The 22,826-nt window shown below is 40.2% G+C and overlaps 1 protein-coding gene and 1 pseudogene across 1 annotated transcript in view; one reads left to right on the forward strand and one right to left on the reverse strand.

The window, feature by feature from the left end:
• Positions 1 to 4,295, reverse strand: part of PGAP1 (post-GPI attachment to proteins inositol deacylase 1) — a 74,605-nt gene extending 70,310 nt beyond the window's left edge. Inside the window, exon 1 of the mRNA XM_004276957.3 lies at positions 4,011 to 4,295. Coding sequence (XP_004277005.1) covers positions 4,011 to 4,157 — 147 coding nt within the window. The 5' untranslated portion in view covers positions 4,158 to 4,295. The remainder of the gene's footprint in view (positions 1 to 4,010) is intronic.
• Positions 4,296 to 5,842: 1,547 nt separating this feature from the next.
• Positions 5,843 to 18,150, forward strand: LOC101279736 (elongation factor 1-alpha 1-like; annotated as a pseudogene).
• The last annotated feature ends 4,676 nt before the right edge of the window (positions 18,151 to 22,826 follow it).

The raw sequence follows: 22,826 nt of genomic DNA on the forward strand, positions 1-22,826 counted from the left end.
GCTAACACATATATATGGAATCTAAGAGAAAAAAAATGTCATGAAGAACCTGAAGCAGTAAGACAGTAATAAAGACACAGACATACTAGAGAATGAACTTGAGGATATGCGGAGGGGGAATGGTAAGCTGGGACAAAGTGAGAGAGTGGCATGGACATATATACACTACCAAATGTCAAATAGATAGCTAGTGGGAATGAGCAGCATAGCACAGGGAGATCAAGTCGGTGCTTTGTGACCACCTAGAGGGTTGGGATAGGGAGGGTGGGAGGGAGGGAGACGCAAGAGGGAAGAGATATGGGGACATATGTATATGTATAACTGATTCACTTTGTTATAAAGCAGACACTAACACACCACCGTAAAGCTATTGACTAGATTGAGGACAGAAAAGATGTAGGCATACGAAAAGGATAATGATGAAAGATACAGAAGAGGGTCAAAGGGTTTTAAAAAAACACATTTATAGTAACAGGACTCCAATATATTTTAAATTATTTTATATTATTTTAAATGAGAACCCTCCTTCCCAAAAATTAAACAATCCATAGTCCATACTGCTGTCAAGAAATAACCTTGTTAAGACATACACCTTATGTGTTTCCTCACTGCATACACAGATGATAAACACTTAAGAGAGAGGTTCTTTAAAACCTCACTCTAATTATTCTTACCTATTTCCTTATAATTTATACATGCCACATTTTAGATTTTTTAATATGTTCCAAAATTCAAGATTCAGCAGAGTATATACTGAAAAGGCTCTCCTACCCCTGGTTCGTTAGCTATCTGGTTCCTTACCCAGAAGGTAACCAATGTTAGCAATGTTTGTGCTTCCAGAAATACCAATATTTTACATATATACAAATACAGGCAAATTTGTTTTAGGTTATTTCTCCTTTTTATATAAATGATAACATACTATAAATACTACTTATGGAATGTATCCTGGTATACCCACCTTCACAAATGCTGTTCTTTATTCCTGCAGTTTTCTTGTTTCTGCACCTTGTGAACTGTATACATACCCTCCACTGCCCAGTGCACAACCTCTTCTCGATAGCCTTTGACTACCCAAGACGAACACGGCTGCTCTCTTCTGTGAAGAGCCTCGTACACACTCTCTTACAGTGAAATTATAACATTTAACACATTATATTTTACTTATCCATTTCACTCCTGTCTCCCCCCATTATATTTTAAAAACATAAATTTAAAGGCACAAGGTGTGATTCATCTCTAATTCCCTCTCAACCATACCCAGGATCTAGAATATATCTACACAGAGAAGTCATGAAATAAATTATATGCTAAATAAACATCATACTTAATAACAAAATATATGAGTCATATTTCCCAATATCAACATTTCCTTTCAGAGGGCAATTGTCAGGTCACATATCTAAAGAGAGCCAAACAAACTGTTGCATGAAAAAACACAGCACAGATGTTTTCTTATCGAATTCTACAATTTGCCTAAAACTGTTTGCTACCAAATACAAGCTCTGCCTTGCTGTCATAATAAGGCAAGAAGCTTTAAAGGATAGTGTGTATTTTGCCTGGTAGGTGTGTGAGATGTTCAATTAACTCTGAATAAGTGAGTCTAGGAAAACTAAAGGTAGAGGAGTAATAAAGATACTCAAACAATTTAAAATTCAAACAATTTTTTCAGAGTTTCAAATTCCTGTCCCACATTTTATTTTTAAAATGGAGAATAAAATTGAGCATGTTTCAACTAACCTTTCAAGTGCCTCTAAAATTCTGCTAAAGAATATGCAAACGAGCAGTAAAAAAGAAGAAAAGCATCAAGAAAGAGAAGAAAACCCAACAACCAGGACATCCCATATGCTGAATACCAACCTGTGAACAATTAGAGCTTACTATAAAATATAATTAAAAGCAATATAAAAAACATGTTTAGAACACTTTTAACAAACCATTGGTTCTTAATTGGCTGACCCCAATTATCCAGAAAGCTCACATTATATTCAAAATGAATCATTTCTGTAGGCAGTTTTTAACTGTATTTGTCAAATAACTCAACCTAGTGTGCACAATAAAAAGACTAAGAGTCAAAGACAAATACTGTAGTGAATAAACACTTTTTACATCATAAAAATAAAAATTTACTGAAAATGTGTATCAAAAACTCCTGCCACTGTAATATTACTGTGCTAACATATTATTCACAGAAGTGTAAAACCTCAAAACAGCAAAATTAACTAAATAAGACTACCTAACAACACCAAAAAACCCAAATAGCTCTTTTGCATTAGCTACACTAATTTTCTGTGTCTTTCCAGTCAATTTTATGAGGCACGAAATGTATCTGTGAGGTCCATATGCTTTGTTCCCAACACTAAGTGATTTCTACTACTGCAAATATTAAAATAGTTTCAATAATTGTGGGTAATCCAAAAATAAACGGGAATTAGTACTGTATTGTTCCAAAATGATTTTATTTTAACCAAACTCTTCAATGCAGTACAAAACTAAAATGACCTACTTCAATCTATTGGGAGTTTCCTAATTATTAAACCATAGAAAAATGAAAGGCGATTATAAGGGCTCTATTTTCAGTCTTTTTAAAAATCTAAACTAAAAGCCCATATATTTAACTATATGTGGCCTCTGATAAACATAAACCAGCATATTCATTTAGAAATTAAGAGACAACTGTAACATGTTAAAATGTGCTCCTTCAATAGCATCTGATATCAAATTCTTCCACTTCCTCATAAGCACTGATGCAAAACCAAGGTAAAGATCTCAAAACAAATGAAATCTAAATTCGAATTTTGCCCATGGGAAAGGATGCTGTTCAGCAATTTAAACCTTAAGTAGTTTTAAGATCTAAATAACAGCGGGATAATCAAATAATATGCTCCTTCATAATGACCTGTACACGGAAACAATCAGGATATGCATCCTTCACCTCAAAGAATAAATCTGCTATGGTTTTAAATGCATTGTATCAATATGTATTATAGTACACAAACTTCTAAGGTAGGGAGTTATCATTACAATACATATTCCATAATTAGGAGATGCATTTATAAAGAAAAGAATGATTCGGAAGAAATTTCTTTGGACGGTTGTGCAATTTGTCACCATCTCTTTTTACAGCTGGTCATGAATGAAATTCTAGCGTCTACTATGCTGAACTGATAAAGCAACTGTGACTGAAAATATCCAAAATGGAACGAAAGAGGTGGGGGCGGAGACAGGAAGAGAAAGAAGGGCCGGGTCTCTCTTCAATTGCAAACACAGTTGAGAAAACAAAAATAACACCATGAAATAGATTTTGTATGCAACTGGTAAGGGGCGACACGCATCAACCAGGATGCATGCACACGAACCGACCCACGACCTAGAAAACAAGAGGGCTCCGCAAAACCTTCACAGGAGAGAACTGCGCTAGTTCCCCATTTATTTACTCATCAGGTTAGCCTTTCAGACGTAAACCCCTTAAGTCTCTAAGGCAACCCTGGGAACTGTGTAGCCAGTACACGCTCTGCAGAAGCTCGGTTCCTTTCTAGAAAAGCGAGAGCTGACGCGCAAACACCTGGGCGGGAGGGGAAGAATTTCGGCGCGTGGGAAGCAAAGGAGTGCCCGGGGCACCTGTTAAGGCAGGGAGGCGGGGAGGATGGGGTCTGGGTTTGGGGAGAGGGACTGGAGCTGAATCTCTGGGGATGAGGGGCGTTGGGCCCGGCCCTTCTGATGAGCCTGTGCTTGGGATTTGGGACCGCGAAGGAACAGGGCAGCAACCTCGAGGGGGGCGGGAAGCATGCCCGGTGGGGTCACCGTGAGAGAGGACAGGGCAGGAGAAAGGGCAGGAGAAAGGGGCCGCGGGGGGCTGCGGAGTCTTCCGGGTCGAAGCAAGCGGGGACAAGATTGGGCTAAGGGGGCAGGAGAGGCGCGGGGAGCCGACGCAGGGGAAACACACAGAAGGGCCAGGCTGGAGGGGCCCGAGCCTCGGAGCGCCCAGCGAAGGGAGGGCGAAAGCTCACCTGATACTCCGGATACTCAAACATGTAGCTCATACTACACTTGTTTTCCTCAAATCCGAAGAAAACGTCCCACAGCCCCAGGGTCGCCATGAAGACCATGAGGGCATAAAACGCCAGGTTCCAGAGATTGACGGAGTGGAGGAACATGGTGCCGCCGCCGCCGCGGGATCCCTAGCCCTGACTCAGGGAGCCGAAGAACGCCCGGCTGCCAGCCTGGGAGCTAAGTCCAAGCACGCGCGCGTGCGCGGACGCCCGGCCAGCCCGCGGGCTCGCCGCGCAGTGCGCCTGCGCGTAGCCTCTCTGCTCGCCTCCCGCCTGCAGAGAGGGAGGCGGCGTTTGCTGGGGGAGCGCGAATGAGAGGGCCGAGAAGGGAGAAACCGAAGTGGGCTGGGTTGGAGGGTGAGGAGAGAGAGGGAAGGGCGCGAGGAAAAGGAAAAGGAGAAAGGGGAGGGAAGGGCAATGAGAGGCTGGCTGGAGGGAAGGAAGAAGAAGGGGGGGCGGGGGGGTACTAGCGAAGGATGGGCGGAGCGCGGGGTCCTGCAAGCGAGTAGTGGGAGGGGCTGGGGGTGGGCGTCGGGGGCGCTAACCTGGAGACGAGGAGGCGATTAATGATGGTGAGCCAACCGGGAGGGGGGACATCAGAGCCCGGAGACCATCAGCTGTCACGTCGCGAACACCTCTCCTGCGCAGCTTAAAAACCCTAACCGTTCCATTTTGAAACGCCTCAGGCCTCCGCGATTTCGGTTCTCCCAGCGGTGGTGGAGCACATTCACAGCTCTCTGGACCAGTTAGCTTAAACAGGGAACAAATGGCATTTTCCTTCCCCTCTTTGACCGCCGACGCCGGCCCAGTAGGTAACAGCGCTTAAAAGCACGGACTCTTTAAAAACCACCAGCAGGTCGACGAGACTCTGGTCTTGGTATAAGATGAAAGCCTGAATCACAAAAAGCATCGTTAGTCTTTAACGTTACCAAATTTTTCATTAACACTGATGCTCCCGATAGGTACTGCGTGATCCGTTTATCGCTGACTTGCCTTACTCCTCAGAATCTCCTCCACCTCTTTGGAAATTGGTTCCACATTAACATGTGGAGGCAAATTCGCTCAAGCTTCCACTCAGACTCCCTCAAGTGACTTAATTCATTTAGATGAATTTCGGTTTGGTGTTGCACAAAAAGGGGGTAAAAAGCAGCTCAAAAACCATTCACAATCACATATAGCAGCTTCAAAACAGTGTCTGTTAGGAGTTAGAAAGACACGGTAGCACCCTCTAAAGCTGACCCAACAGCAGATGGGGTGTGTGCGTGTGTGTAGCTAACTGCCGAATTCTTCTGAGGATTATTTTTGGCACTGACTGAATTTCATTTCCCTTGGGCTGATTTTCTAGTAATTTTTCTGTGCACAGGAAATTTGGCTGATACATAAAATCAAATAATTTTAAAAATAAAAGGAAGCTTATAGTTTATCTCATAGGATACTGTGATGTTCAGATATGAGAGCACCTGGGGTCCAGGGTGGAATTAGGGAGGAGTTTGTGCAGGGCATCAGGAGTCATTTGAGAAAGGATTTAAATTATACATTAAAAAGGGAATACTCAATAGTCTGGGATCTCAAGAACATCACAGGCAGGATGTTTGCGCCTTGTTTCCCCTAGCGTATCACGCTCAGCACAAATAAACCAAGGGTGAAGCTACACTCTCATCTGTTTATCCCAGTGTTTCTTAAACTTAATGTACATATGAGTCACTTGGAGATTCTGTTTTAAAAAGCAGATTCTGATTCAGTTTGGGAGTGGAACCCAAGATTCTGCATTTCTGACCATCTCCTGAGTGATGTTAGTGATGCTGGTCAGTCAAGTGCACTTTGAGAAGCAAGGATTTTATCCTTCCCGAGGACTCTGCTCCGTGGAGAAACCCCTGAACCTGAAGATGACAGAGCTTACTGTTCTGGTGGCTTTCATGAGTTGTGGTAACCTGCTGCCTTGATGGTACACTCAGAAAGGAGTAGGAGAGAGACTCAATGGACTCTATGTTTGTAATTGTTCTATCACTACCTTTTTACTTTCTTTTTTCCTATTATTATCCCCCTCCTGGCTTCACTTCATTTCATGTCTAACCTAACCCAGAGCATCACTTAACCACCCTCTGCCAGTGCTGTCGACTTCCTGAACCCTTGTCTTTCAATCCTACTCTGCTTATAAACGTCCAACCCTGGGTCAATATAGTCTGGCTCTGAGCTCTGACACCAGTGTATCTGAGCACTGCTGGAGAAAATGACACAGTCACTTGAATTACTGTTCAGAAATACTTTTATATGTTTCTGGTCAACTCCCTCTCCTAGTCCTCAAACCACCTCTTTTTAGGCTGCCTACACCATCTTTTCTTTCTCTTTTAGCAGATTATCAGTACATAATTTTATCTTCATATTCATATTCACAGTGATAATTTTGATTTTCAGGTGCACATTCTTTCAACTCTTCATTTCCAGGTTCATTATCTCCATCCAGTCCTAATTCAGTTAATACATCTGAAGTGCTTGGAACAATGCTTGGCACATAGGAAGCATTAATATTATTACGATGTCGTTAGAGGACATCAAAAGCAAATCCCTCTAGTTGTGTTTTAGTTCCCATTCCTTCCTTTCTCTTCAGGAAATTCGTTCTATCAGGTTAAAGTCTCTGTCAATCTCTCTAATTCTTTTCTCTCTCCCCTGAAACATATAAGTATGCTTAGATCTTATTAATTTTATTTTTTCTTCCAGTTTTATTGAGATATAATTGACACAGCAGTTTTAAGTTTAAGGTGCACCCCATAATTACATATATCATGAAATGATTTCCACAATAAGTTTAGTGAACATCCATCATCTCATATAGATACAAAATTAAATAGAAAAAAGTGTTTTTCCTTGTGATGAGAACTTTTAGGATTTACTCTCTTAACAACTTTCATAGGTAACATACAGCAGTGTTCATTATATTTATCATGTTGTATGTTATATCGCTAGTACTTATTTATAACTGGAAGTTTATACCTTTGGACTACTTTTGTCCAATTCCCCTTTCCTGTACCCCAGCCTCTGGTAACCACAAATCTGGTCTCTTCTTCTGTGCGTTTGTTTTTGAAGTATAATTGATCTACAACACTATGTTAGTTCCTGATGTACAACATAGTGATTTGATATTTCTATACATTTCAAAATGATCACCACGATAAGTCTAGTTACCATCTCTACCATACAAAGACATTATGTTATTATTGACTATATTCCCTACACTGTACATTTCATACCTGTGGCTTATTTATTTTGTAACTGGAAGTTTGTACCTCTTAATCTCCCTCACCTATTTCTCTTATCCTTGCACCCCACCTCCCCTCTGGCAACCACTTGTTTGTTCTCTGTATTTGTGGTTCTGTGTTTTGTTATGTTTGTTCATTTGTTTTGCTTTTTTAGATTCCATATGAATGAAATCATACAGTATTTGTCTTTCTCTGTCTGACTTATTTCACTTAGCCTAATACCTCTGGGTCCATCCATGTTGTTGCAAATGGCAAGATTTCATTCTTTTTTATGGTTGAGTAATATTCCATTACATATATATATATATATATAAACACACACACATACACACACATGTGTGTGTGTATATATACATATATATATACACACATACACACACACATATGTGTGTGTGTGTGTGTGTGTGTGTGTGTACCACAACTTCTTTATCCATTCATCTATTGATGGGAACTTGGGTTGCTTCCATATCTTGGCTACTGTAAATAATGGTGCAATGATCATAGGGGTACAAATAACTTTTTGAATTCGTGTTTTTGTTTTCTTTGGATAAATACCCAGGAGTGGAATTGCCAGATCATAGGGTGGTTCTATTTTTATTTTTTGAGGAACCTCTATACTGTTTTCCATAGTGGTTGCACCAATTTACATTCCTACCAACAGTACCACAACCTCACCAATACTTGTTTGTTGTCTTTTTGATAATAGCCATTCTGACAGATGTGATATCTCTTTGTGGTTTTGATTTGCATTAGCTCTTATTAAAATAAAAAGAAAAATCCTCCCTGCAACTATTGCCTGTAACTCTTGCCTTCTCATCTCAGTCAGGGCTTTTAAAGGTATGGCTTTTTAAACTTAAATTAATGCAACTTTCATAAAGGAAATGACCATATTATAATTATTTGACAATTACCCGTCGACTGAAATATTTAATAAATTCATTAATATATCAGTTTTTTAGGAAACATTTTAGATTTGCTTAAGCTCCCCTGGGCTTTTGTCTGTTTTATTTACAGGAGGCAAAAACTGTCCTCTCAACACATGGTAACCACCCCCGTATTATCTAGTTTTGAATACAGAAAGAAAGAATCATGCTGTTTGGTGTGGGAATCTATTTTCTTTCTAAAATTAATTTCAATAAATTATACTGATCTCAATGTACTACACTCACACTATAGGTTTTTAAATAGGCTTTATTTCCTCTTTTTCTTAAAAAATATGTATATAATAGATTGGCTCTTAGAAACTAAGATTTATTCCCCTCAATTGGTTTAAAACTTTTTCTCAAACGTGTTAGTTTTTACCTCCTAGTACCTTATATGTAATAGGCATTCAATAATATTTGTATTTTTTGTTTGTTTGTTTTTTCGGTACACAGGCCTCTCACTGTCGTGGCCTCTCACGTTGCGGAGCACAGGCTCCAGACGCGCAGGCTCAGCAGCCATGGCTCACGGGCCCAGCCACTCCGCGGCATGTGGGATCTTCCCGGACCGGGGCACGAACCCGTGTACCCTGCATTGACAGGCGTACTCTCAACCACTGCGCCACCAGGGAAGCCCCAAAAAGATGAATGTGGGTTTTTTGTGTGTTTTTTTTTCCGGACGCGCAGGCTCAGCGGCATGTGGGATCTTCCCCGATCGGGGCACGAACCCGTGTCCCCTGCATTGGCAGGCAGAACTCTCAACCACTGCGCCACCAGGGAAGCCCTGTTTTTAATTTACTTGACAATAACTCAGATTCTATGAATTACAGTCATAAAACCTCACCTTCTTCTTTGATGCTTCAAAGCTTAAAAAGAAAACATAATGCCAGCAACTCTGTGGCTGCCAGCTCTGTTTCCAAGGAAACAGAGAATAGATCATCAAAAACAAAGTAAGGATTTTCAACCTGATTACCCTTTTTTCACCAGTTCAGTCTCCATTGCTGCAGAAGGAAAGGCAACATAAACTCAGCCTTGGAATTCAGATTCTTGATTCTGTTTGTGCGTCTCTTGCTATTAAAAGCAGGCAAAAAATTTAATCTCTTGGGTTACATGTTGGTTTTCTCCTAGAGAGTTAAACTCATTCACAAGGATGAAGAATACCTTTTGAATATAAAGTACTATGTACATTTGCTGAATAACAATATGTTTTTGCATCAAAACTGTCAAATGTTTAAATTGTTGATCTCAGATTTAACATTTCGTGGGAATAATATAAGTAAGTAATGAAAATTTCTAGGAAAAGGATAAAGACTTCTAGGATGAAATGTTTTATTTAAAGAAATAAGAAAGAGAGAGAGGACAGGATTAAAAAAATGATAGGAGTCAAGGGGGAAATAATTGGGTTTCCATTCAACAGAGCAAAATACCATTATAACATTGTTCTTTGTTCTACATATTTGTATCTACTGTGGATAAAAATCATGATCTGGAACAATACAGATAGCTATAGATAACAAAATTTTGATTTAGCATTGTCATCTTACCTAGTGGTGCTATGTGTTTTATAAAAGCAGTATTCCTCTCGAATCAACACATTTTGCATCTTAAATTTACACAGCGTTATGTGTTAATTATATCTCAATAAAGCTGGGGGAATAAAAAGCAATATTCCTCTATTTAAAAATGTAGTTAAAGGGCTTCCCTGGTGGCGCAGTGGTTGAGAGTCCGCCTGCCGATGCAGGGGACACGGGTTCGTGCCCCGGTCCGGGAAGATCCCACATGCCGCGGAGTGGCTGGGCCCGTGAGCCATGGCCGCTGAGCCTGCGCGTCCGAAGCCTGTGCTCCGCAACGCGAGAGGCCACAACAGTGAGAGGTCCGCGTATCGCAAAAAAAAAACCAAAAAAAAAAAAAAACCAAAAAAAAATGTAGTTAAAGCCAGAGGATTCTCTTTGGGGTGAAGTGCACAATAGAAATTTGCTTTAATGGAAGTACAGTTTAAGAGGCTTTAGATGGCATATTAATATTTTCAGATAATGAATACTGAAATTCAGATAATAGCTCTAATGGGAACGAATGATTCATATCATTGTTTGGGGGCTTCCTTACATCAGTTTTCTACTTATATGTCTATTTCCCCCAAAGGATTCCAGCTTTCCAAAGGCATGGCCTATACAAGGGTCTTGATCATTTTTAATACCTACGCTCAGTACAGGGCCTAGTAATTGGAGGTATTCTTCCATAAGTGTTTTTGAAGAAATATTTTTTATTTATTTACTAATACCCTATATTTTAAATAAAGGTTTTAGCCACATTTGGGTCTTTTACTATGAAATGCAGAATTTGTGGTATTCAAACACATTTTAATTGTAAATGCTAATAGCCAAAGTACACTACTTTTTGTAAAACAACTCTTAATATTTGAAAAAGTTTTTGAAAAAGACTTGGAGAATAAAATATTAATCCAGAAATTTACCTTAGCTAACATAAAAGTCTTTATATTAAAAGAGAATACAGTACCAACATGTGAAACAAACATGTACTTATCTTGAGAACAGTAAGGCACATAGGAAAAGATGGTGAGTTTTGGCTAAAGGACATGTTCATATATTTAAGCAAAGTATGGAACTTGATAAGACCTATAGAAATATTAGCAAAGGATCTGGAAATGTGTCCTCATCTGTATATTGAGGAGGATGGACTAAATCAGGAGTCAGCAAACTTTCTGTAAAAGGCCAGATAATATTTTCAGCCTTGTGGGCTGTAAAGTCTCTGTCACAACTACTCAACTCTTCTGTTGTAACATGAATGGGCCTATAGACAATATAGGTAAATGAATAAGTATAGCTGTGTTCTAATAAAACTTTATTTATAAACACAGGCAGTGGGCCAAATTTGGCCTCTTGGCCATAGTTTGCTGATCCCTGGGCTAGAAGTTTCCAATTCAATATTCCAGATTCAATATTCTATACCTGTGAATATTAACATTGGCCAATGCAGATTTTCTGATTTTCCAAACTCATTAGACATTGGTCAAGAACTGTGATTAATGGTGAGATAGCAGACAAACTTAGGTGTTAAGTGTTATTTGAACTTTAGCTAAATGTGCGTCAATTTAACCAGAGTTCTCTCTATTCAATATCACCATGCATATATATATGAAATATTGTGACGCTGTTTGATATAGTATTATGACTAATCTTATTAATAGATCCATTTTAAATAACTACCTAATATATTTTATGAAGTGTATTCAAACATATATGGATATAAGAAATCTCTCTAAGGAACTTTAAGGCAAAATAAATACCATTTGTTTTTATGACTCTTAAGTTTCCTCTTAGAGGGATAGAGACCAAAGTAATAGCCACTCATACGCTAGGTCATTTATAGAGCAGTATTAGAAACCTAAGCCTGCACAAAGTTCTACTGTTGCCTTTCTTACCATGAGTGTCTCATCTACAAAATTCTTAATGCATACCCCCTCCTAGTCCTGGTGATAGACTACCGAGATAAAAAATCACGTTTAAATATTTTTTATGGTAAAAACAGGGTGAGCAGAGGGTTTCTATTGAACTTGAGGGACAAACTCCTGTTTAAGATAATCTCAGTAAATGGGAGATGATGCTGGAAGCAAACTGACATTTCTAGGAAGAATTGTTATGGGTATCTTGTTTTCCTTGATTAGTTAGCTTTTTAATGCTAAATTACTTATGACCTGATAAGCAGCAGAGGGAGTTTCTAAGGAGTCCAAACTTCAAAACGAACTTTTCTCAACTAATAGCTTAATGTAAGGAGGCCTGTTTCCGTTTTTATCTCTGACTCACAATTTCTATGACTTGGGAAATTAATTTTTTTGAGCCTCAGTTTCCTCATCTGAAAAATAGGAAGAATAATTCTACTCTGGGGATTGCTGGGAAGATTACAAATATCTGTGTAAAGTGCCTGATATGTAATAGGCACTCAAAAAAAATGTAACTAGTATTACTATGAGCTTCATAACACTTGGCTATTTAGAAAAACTAGTACTAGCCCCAGTAAAGTCAAAGAGACTTTCCTGGCACCAAAAGGAAAAATAAAAAAGAAAGACTAATGGTACACAACTAACAGAACATAAGGACCACCATCTTTCTATCTGTCAAAGAGGCTAACATGACGTATGACACCACACTGACATTCAGAAATAGAAACTTAATAAAAGAAGGTGGGGGCTTCCCTGGTGGCGCAGTGGTTGGGAGTCCGCCTGCTGATGCAGGGGGCGCGGGTTCGTGCCCCGGTCCGGGAAGATCCCACATGCTGCGGAGCAGCTGGGCCCGTGAGCCATGGCCACTGAGCCTGCGCGTCCGGAGCCTGTGCTCCGCAATGGGAGAGGCCCGCGTACAGAACCAAAAAAAAAAAAAAAAAAAAAGAAGGTGGGAAGTCCTTAAAAGGAAAAACGAGTACACTTTACTTACAGGCAGCAGAAAGATGCACTATCTTTTAGGAGCTAGGGAGTCTCCCCAAGGGAAGCACATTTCCCCAAGTGAAGGCACAGAGTTTCTGTGGACAGTTGATTTTGGACCCCTATCACACCTATGGTCCAGGGCAGCTGTCCAGCATGTGTCTGTTTTTCTGTTTAGTGGCTCTTCCTAAAGCTGTGTGGACACTTTTTCCCTCTGCTACTGCAAGGCTTACTGCAAACCTACAGCTGCTGTTATGCTTCTTAAGCCCTCTCTGCTGGGCAGTTGCCAGCTGCTAAAGCCCTGCTTCAAAGACCCCAAGAAATGAAACACATGGGAAGATCCCAGGCTCACTTCGCTGGATGTCAAAAGAGGCCAGTGTCGAGATAGGTACACAGAAAGGGTCCCTGGCTCTGCTGTTCTTAAAACCCTCAATTCAAAGAGTCACATTAAAAAGCCTCTAGGAACTCTCCTCTGAGAGGGTCCGCGTGACTAACACCCATTTAGTTCTTTGAACAGAGCCAGAGCCAGCAGACTGTCTGGGAGGGGTTAGCCTGATTTTCAGTCTATCTTTTCCTGTGTCTTGTGGGTGGGTCACATGCCATGAGCTTTAGGCGGACAGGTATGTACTGGTACCCGTGTCTGCTCAGTCTAGCCCAACATCTCCTACTCCAGTGCTCCTGACTTACCCTGATGCCTAGCCGGATGGAAGATAACGGATCCTCTTTTCTCACAACTGGTGCTGAGATGGGTCCCTTCAAGCAGTTCGTGAAAAGAATCCAAAAAGTAGGGGCAAGACTGAGGTCAGAAACTGAGGAGGTGACAAGTGGCCAAAGTGTAATCAGTAAAAGCAGAGTGAGGAACAGAACAGAGTCAAGGAACCAAGACAACGACCAGAGGCTCCAAGTCTGAATAGAAGAAAAGGAGAGAACCAGAGTCTAAGGAACAAAACGAAGATGATTCCTGGGGGGTTCTGGCAGAGAAACAAGAGCACGGGAACTGAAAATATAGTTAAGTTGATTATAGAGACTCGCAGTGTGGTCAGATGCCAGCATGCCTTGGAGGCCCTAGATATGCCCCTATGGGCCTGCCTTTTACCCTTCCTCATCCATATCTACCTGTCCATCGTAAATATAGGGAGCACTCATGGATTAATGGTGCTGATATCATGTGTAAAAGTGGGTGATGGTCCCCAAACATATCTGTACACCCATGTTCATGTAAGCATTATTCACAGTAACGAAAAGTGGAAGCAACCCAAGTGTCCACTGACAGATGAATGGATAAACAAAATATGGTGTGTGTGTACACAATATATGTGTTTCTACAATGGAATATTATTCAGCCTTAAAAAGTAAAGAAATTCTGACACCTGCTACAACATAGACGAACCTTGAAGACATTGTGTGAAATGAAAGAAGCCAGTCACAAAAAGATTAATACCATATGATTCCACTTACATGACGTTCTAGAGTAGTCAAATTCATAGCAGTAGAAAGCAGAATGTGGTTACCAGGGGTTGGGAGGGGGGAAGAGTACTCTGTAATGAGTACAGAGTTTCAGTTTTTCAAGATGAAAAGAGTTCTGGAGATGAATGGTGGTGATGGTTGCATGACAATGTGAATGTATTTAATGCTACTGAACTGTACATTAAAAAATGGTTACCAAAAAAAAGGTTAAGATAGTAAATTTTATGTTGTATGTATTTTACCACAATTTTTTAAAGGGAGTGATTGCCTTGGAGGATTATCACTTTTCATAGCAATGGGTAACTGGTGTGAATTAGACATGAATCCTGTCCTCCAAGCATTTTCAGTTTAGTGAGAAATCAAATGATTCTTTTTCTCAGGAAAGAGAAAGTATCGAAAGATAGTTTCAGGATGTTTTAGAATCGCTTACAAATGGAAGTGTCTTCCTTTTGGCACCACCAAGAAGCCAGGACTTTGCTGTCAAAATGATAGCTTCCGAAGGAGTAATTAAGAGTACATCTTACTATGAAAAAGAACAGGAAAGGGAAAGGAGGCAGGTTAGGATAGTGTGTCATGAAGAATGCAATGTGCTCAGGAAAAATCTGAAAAGAAAAATAGAGGAAAGGGGGAAATGAAGATAACAGAAGTGAAAAGTAGAAAGCGACATAAAATCTGAAGAAAAAGAAGGAAGTGTAGCAGTAGCTTTCTACTGAAGTCTGTGAACCCCCAGCAACAAGCAGACGACAAGGACCACGCAACTTTAAGGCACGATAATCTGTCGGCAGAAGAGCTCCACAGAGAAGAGACTGTGGGACAAAACAGGACTAGAGAGAGAAACTGAGCACGGACCTCAGCCCCCCTCAACCTGTGAGCTGTTGTCACCCTCTGTAGGAGAAAGGAGGCCTAAACAACGTCTATATGCTTTCTCTAGAACAGTGCTCCAACGTTTGTGTGCACCAGGATCCTCTGGAAGGCTTGTTAAAATAGAGATTGCTATGCCCACACCCAGAGCTTTTCCTTTAGTAGATCTCCGTTAGGAACTGAACATTTGCATTTCTAACAAGTTCCCAGGTGATGCCAGATGCTATTGGTTTGGGGACCACACTATAAGAACCATGGCTCTAGAATTAAAGAGGTATAGAATATTAGTGATTGGTTGCAGTTTTTTTTTTAATGCTTTAAAAGGAAGGCCCAAAGCAAGAACTATAGTAAGGGACCGAAAATATTTAAATCCAGGTAGACCTTGTCTACCATTTGGTCTCTTAATGCAGTAGTTAAGAGTGTAAACTCTTGAGTCAGACAGACTAGGACTGGGTCACTTTCTAGCAGTGTGTCTTTGGGCAAGTTTCTTAACCTTTACGACCCCCTATTACAGGTATTTTACAGATATTTCCCTCACCTGTAAAGTTAGAATAATATAGGACCAACCCAGTGAGGTTGTGGAAAGATAAAATTGTTAATACACGTACAAGGACTTAGCACAGTACCATGGCACGTGGAAAATGTAGCAGGCATTTGTTTTGGGCAACCTTGCATCCATCTCTGCTACTTTTGTGCCCGTCGCAATTACCTCTCCACTACTGTGTATAGCCTTTTGAAATCTGAATCTTAGGAACAAAGCCAAGATAATAAACTACCACAATGATCCTCCCCATTTACCATGGAAACCGTTTCATCCTGTGGCTGGTAATTTGTAGGCAAACATATAAGGATATAAATTGTCTTTATGGAAATGTTTAATCCTTGAGTATTCCCTCCAGTGGTTACTAGAGGAGGAGAACAATAAATCAGGAGGTTTCCTGAGTGAATTAATTAGTTTTCAATTGCAATATTATTCAGTATCTTGTATTCATAGTACTGGGCTAGAAGTGTTCAAGTGAAGCAAAGGGTTTCTGTCCTTTAATTTGTGATGAAAAGCTGAAACCAGCTGATAGTATGAAATGCAATTTTAAAAATTACCTGTAAACTCAATAAAGATTATTAAATTGGGAAGAGAATAGTTTTAAGTTCAATACAACAAATGACTAATTTTAGTTCTCTTCTGTTAGAGGGTGTACTTATAGTAGTTGGGAAATGATCAGTTTAATCATTTCTCTTAAATATGCAGTCCTCTCCCAAAATGCACCAGGAATTGGTTGCAGGTCACCCCGAGGATACCAAAATCTGTGATGCTCTCAAGTCCCTTACAGTCAGCAAGGTTGGTTGAATCCGCGGATGCGGAACCCACAGATAAGGAGGGCTGACTGTATCACGAGGGAACACTCTGGGTCAAGGCTTCAAGGCTAGTTTATATGCTATAAACTTTTAGAGGAATGCACACCTTTGCCCCCTACACCTGCCCCTTAATCCTGTAAGAAAACGAGCACTGATGTGGTTCCATTACATAAGTGCACTCCCCAGGGATACACAAGCGGGCTATGGTGTTCTAAGGGTTGGAGTTGTTGGGGATATTTTTGCTTTTCAAAAAATGGCTCCTCTTTTTATTATGTCTTTTGGATGGCTTCATGTAGCAGATAGCTTTCGTTGCTACCTGTAATACTTTCCTTCTTTCCTTGGGAACTGTCTTTTCTCTTCCACATAGCCCTATCCTTCAGGGAGGCCAGTCCCAGTTCCAACTCTGTGAAGGAAGGGGATGGGGTGTATTTCTTATCTTAGATTGGCATGTGACAAGGGCTTGTGACACAATTCTGGCTATGATGAGATGAGGGGAAGTCTGCTGGGGACACTTCCTCACTTTTTTTTTTTTTTTAACATCTTTATTGGAGTATAATTGCTTTACAATGGTGTGTTAGTTTCTGCTTCATAACAAAGTGAATCAGGTATACATATACATATGTTCCCATATCTCCTCCCTCTTGTGTCTCCCTCCCACCCTCCCTATCCCACCCCTCTAGGTGGTCACAAAGCACCGAGCTGGTCTCCCTGTGCTATGCGGCTGCTTCCCACTAGCTATCTATTTTACCTTTGGTAGTGTATATATGTCCATGCCACTGTCTCACTTCATCCCAGCTTACCCTCCCCCTCCCCCCATGTCCTCAAGTCCATTCTCTACGTCTGCATCTTTATTCCTGTCCTGCCCCTATTCCTCACTCTTTAAAAGGGCACACAAGAATGAAACGAGCTCTTCATCTGCTGGGCTTGTTTATGTCTGCATCTGAACTGGGATAAGAGGCAGCCATCCTGTAACCAGGAAGGGAGCTAGCCTAAAAGATGCAAGGTTAGAAGGATATAAAAGTCCCAACAGCTTGGTGATGTCACTGAGCTGCTGAATTCAGTAGCCCTAGAGGCACCCTTCCTCAGGACTCCTTGTTAAGATAGTAAAATTTCCCTATTGCTTTACCTATTTTAAGTTAGATTTTTGTTACTTGTACACAACATTATCCTCACAGTCATCTATATGATACCAATCCTTGACTGGGTGAAGTATTCAAAGAGACTGGTATTCTCAAACCCAGTGTGGTGGTCACTTTTGCTCCAGTCGGCATTTCACCTGAAGTCAGTCTGTTGAAATGCACCACGAAGCTTTGAGTGAAGCTCTTCCTGGGGACAGTGTGGACTTCTAGATGTCCACATTTATCAATGTCAAGAACATGCCTGTCAAAGATGTTCATTGTGGCAATGAGGCTGGTGACAGCAAACATGGCCCACAATGGAAGCAGCTGACTTCACAGCCCAGGTGATCACCTGAACCACCCAGGCCAAATCAGTGCTGGACTGTCCCACAGCTCAATTGCTTGCAGGTTTGCTGAGCTGAAGGAGAAGATTAGCTGTCGTTCTAGGAAACAGATGGAATATGGTCCCCAAGTCTTGAAATCTGATGATCCTGCCATCATTGATATGGTTCCTGGCAAGCCCACACGTGTTGAGAACTTCTCTGACTATCCTCCTCTGAGTCGTCTTCCTATTGGTGACATGAGACAGATGGTTTCTGTGAGTGTCACCAAAGAAGTGGACAAGAAGGTGGTTGGTGCTTGCAGGGTCACCTGCCTGCTCAGGAAGCTCAGAAGGCTAAATGAATATCATCCCTATACCTGCCACTCTGTCTTAGTCAGTGGTGGGGGATGGTCTCAGAACTGATTGTGTCAATTGGCCATTTAAGTGAAAGGCTGATTAATGATACAGATGCATTGTAAAACCTTCAGAAGAAAAGGAGAATGTGTTGTGGACCATTTTTTTTTTTGTGCGTATGTGTGTGGCAGTTTTAAGTTATTATTTCTAAAATCAATACTCTGTAATGGAAACAACCTATTGAAAATCTGTTACAGAATTTTGGGACCCATTAAAACAGAGTTTAAAGAGAAAAAAAAAATTCTGTTATTCAGCCTGATCTATTTGAAGCCTGGTCAAAGAGATTAAAAAGGAACATGAGAAATCTTATGAGTGATGGATAATTTCACTATCTTGACTGTGGTGATGGTGTCATGGGTGTTAACATATACCACAACTTATTAAATTATACATTTTACATATGTGCAGTTTATTATCAACTATATCTCAGAGATAACTTTGACTACAAAGCAACTAAGTTAGAAATTTATAATAAAAAGAAAGCTAGGAAAAATCCATATAGAAGTTTTAAAACATTTCTAAAACTTCATGAGTCAAAGAAAATCATGATAAAATTTAGAAATCTTTAGAATTGAACAATGAAAATAATACATAACAAACCTTATGAGATGCAGCTCAAATGTTACTGAGAGGTAAACTTATTGTGTTAAATGCTTATACCAGAATATAAGGAGGACATGATATTATGAATCTAAATTAGAAATGAATGAATAATGAAGAAATAAAAGGGAGGAAATAAAAATAAGAACTGAAATGAATGAAATTGAAACTATACATATAAAAGGAAAGATCAGCAAACAAAAGCTGGTTTCTCAAGATGACTAATTAGACAAACCTTGGGCAAGTTTAATCAAGGGAGGAAAAAGAGGAGGAATAAAGGAAATGAAAAAGCAAACAAGATGCTGTAGATGTTAAAAAAAAAAAGGATATTATGATCCACTTCTGGCCAATATGGGGTAACAGAGACAAGATTTATCATCCTGTCTAAAACAACCAAAAAGCCAGATGCCAACTTATAAAAATGCACAATGTGAGAGTTGCAAGTTAAGTTTTATTTGGGGCAAAATGAGGACTATAGCCCGGGAGACAGCATTTCAGATAGCTCTGAGAAACTGCTCCAGAGAGGTAGGGGGGAAGGTCAGTATATATGTGATTTTGGTGAAGAGGGAGTACACGTAATCAAGCACATATTTTTTTGCAGAAAGTTTCTGCTAGTCATGGGGAGCAGTTGTCACCATGAAGGATTTTAGTGCTTTTCTAAATATGAGGAAATATAAGAATTGGGCTCATAAAATCAGCTCCTGAAAATATCTAACCATCTGAAGCCCTGTTCTGCCAGTTTTTTCCAGAGCACAGAGTGCCTCGTTTCTGCTCTCCACCCTGAGCTCCTTTCAGGGGGTGTTGAAAGTCAGCAGCTGTAGCAGCACATGATGTAATTCTCGTAGAGGTAGATGGCAACTGCCAATTTGTAGTTGACACAGACAATATATATGAAATAATGATTTCCAAGACACTGGACACCAGAGAACAAAGAATAGTGCTCCTTAAGAGATGGAAAACGAATGAGGAGAGCCCTATGACTGGAACTTACTACCTTGAGCATTTCCAGGTCATGGTGGTGCACGGAAGGGGAATCAAGGTGGAGCGCAGCAGGTTCCCTGAGTTGCTAAGAAGTTGATTGGCAGGAAGTACAGAGCTGTGAGTCCAGGGACACTAAAGAAGCTAGAGTTTGCAAGATAGTAGCACTCGAGAACGAGAACCCTGCAGAGAGAGAACCTAGTACATCTGCACATGAGTGTGAGGAAACTACCTGAGGCCAGAGAAGAGCATATGAAGGCCTTAAGGGAAGCAGGCTGGGAGTTCACGAAGAGCCAGGAATAGTGCCTGCTACCACCAGCCAGTTTGGAAAAATCTCATAGTTCACAGACACTGGATGGAGTACTCTGAAGGGATTACCAAGCAACACGATAAAAGTTTTGGCCATGATGGATATTTTCACTCTCTTGATTGTGGTGATGGTTTCATGGATATTTACATATGTCAAAACATATCACATTGTACACTTTAATGTGCACAATTTATTGTCTGTCAACTATATCTTGAAAAAGCTGTTAAAAAAAAAACTTTAAAAAAGAAAAATAGGGGCTTCCCTGGTGGCGCAGTGGTTGAGAATCTGCCTGCTAATGCAGGGGACACGGGTTCGAGCCCTGGTCTGGGAGGATCCCACATGCCGCGGAGCAACTAGGCCCGTGAGCCACAACTACTGAGCCTGCGCATCTGGAGCCTGTGCTCCGCAACAAGAGAGGCCGCGATAATGAGAGGCCTGCGCACCGCGATGAAGAGTGGCCCCGCTTGCCACAACTAGAGAAAGCCCTCGCGCAGAAACGAAGACCCAACAGAGCAAAAATAAATATAAATAAATTTTAAAAAAAAAAGAAAAAAAAAGAAAAATAGAATCTAGAACACAAGTGTATAGTATATAATACAATGCATAATATATCTTAATATATCATAATATATCTTCAATAAATATTAGTTTCTTCATATGAACTTTATACAATAAATTTGAAAACGTATATGAAATATACGTATATTAAATAAATGAATTCTTAGAAAAATATAACTTATAAATATGACTCACAAAAGGGAGGAAGGCTGAATTGTCTTATATCCCTTAAAAAAATTAAAGCAGAATTTTAAAACTGCTCCAGAAAGAAAAGCATTGTACCCAGAAAACTTTTAGCAAATATTCAAGTGGAATAAATAAAAAACACAATATAACAAGCTAAAAATAAAGCCACATGCTCAATACTTACTATATACGTAAAACACACTAAATTCAACAATTTTGAGGAAAAAAAATCCATCCTTAGTGGAAGAATATCACAATTCTATCAATAATTTATAGATATATAAAAGCAGAAAAAAATCAATAAGGATAAAGATGACTTAAACAGAATAATTTCAATCCTTACCCAAATATTTCCAGAGGATAGAAATAAAGACTCCTCAGTTCATTTTATGATATTAAAATATCTTGACGGTGTTCCCCAGCGGTCCAGAGGTTGGAACTCCACGTTTTCACTGCCGAGGGCCCAGGTTCAATCCCTGGTCGGGGAATAATATCCCACAAGCTGCATGATGCAACCAAAAAAAAAAAAAAAAAAAATCTTGATATGAAATCCAGTACAAAAAAGGAAAAAATTACAGCTTAATCACATGCATGAACATAGATGCAAAAATACTTCTGGGCTGAACTTGCACTTGGACAAGGTTCAAGGCTTTCGGAGAAACCCAGAGGCAGAAAAGTGTTTTGCATACCGTGGTACAGGAGGTGAATCCTGCCAGCATGCCTGGAACTGTCCACCACAGCTGTGGCTGAAACCAGAAGTAGGCTGAGGGTGCACCAAAGCATCCGCTACCAGTAGAATGACAGAGCCAGATCTCACATTTGAAAAGTTTACTCATGGTGCACGGGTTACTTGTTTTAAATATCATTTGTGCAAATGTACCCTCTTGGAGATAAAAGAAGCAATGAAAAAAATTTAAGTTTTTTAAAAGAACTCATTTTTCCCACCCATCTTTTAAGTTGCTGCTCAGGGCTTCATCTTCTCTGACTCCCTCTGGTTGGATGCACCCATAATTCCCTGTGCACTTTTCTGCCACCGTACTTAACCAATTACACTTTCATAGCAATATTAAATAGCAATCTGTCTATCTCTCCCACTAGGTTCTGTTTTGGTCATCTTGGAATTCTGTATCCTCAGTGCTTGGCATGTAGAAGTTAACTAAACATTTGCTACATGGATGAATTGAGTAGTGAGTGAAAAACCGAATATGGAAATAAGAGTGTACCTACAGCCAGGAAATAGTAGGAGGAGACAAAAATAGAGAGAAACGAAGGAACAAAGCACAGGAAATTCAGTGAAATTAGATTTTCCTCATTTTAATATTCTTTTCCAAATTACTTTCCAATGCTAATATGTCTTCAATGCATCTTACTTGAATATTTTTTCTAATTGTTTTTCTTCAGGGCATCACTGAAGAAAGGTATAGCAGGTGATATCCACAGGGACAGGTACAAAACACTCCTGCTTTTCTTGCATGAGTTTTGATGAGGTAGGTATGGAGTAAGATAGATGGAGATTGACATATCGTTTTGATTACTGATAAAGTAGATATTGGAGAATGTGGTTTACGTCTGTGAGCTATACTGAACCCCAGAATTAGACTGACACCCCACTCAGGTGTGGACCACCACTGGCTGCCTCCGCAGGGTCTAGTCCTGTAATACTGTGGCTTGCAGACATTGATGCTTCCTGTGGGCAGCTGGTCCACAAGAGGAGGAGAGGTGGAGGAGTGGTGCCTTGATTGCCCGGTTCTTGCTCCCAGATTCATGGGCAGGTCACTCCTCCTTCCTAGGATAGAGTGTAGGGATGGAGAGAATTACTCTAATTGATGTCTCTTCAGCTGGAAGAAAACACCAGGGGTGGGGAATAAGTGTTCCCGCTAAAGATAGCCATATTATAGTTAAGGCAAAGTCAGTTACCCCCATAGTGGTATAATTATTTTTACAGGGAGGGGTAGCCAGCATGCAGAGTAACTTTTACAGTAATGGTAGATT

Source organism: Orcinus orca, chromosome 7 (assembly GCF_937001465.1).
Source record: "Orcinus orca chromosome 7, mOrcOrc1.1, whole genome shotgun sequence".
In the NCBI taxonomy this organism is placed as follows: domain Eukaryota; kingdom Metazoa; phylum Chordata; class Mammalia; order Artiodactyla; family Delphinidae; genus Orcinus; species Orcinus orca.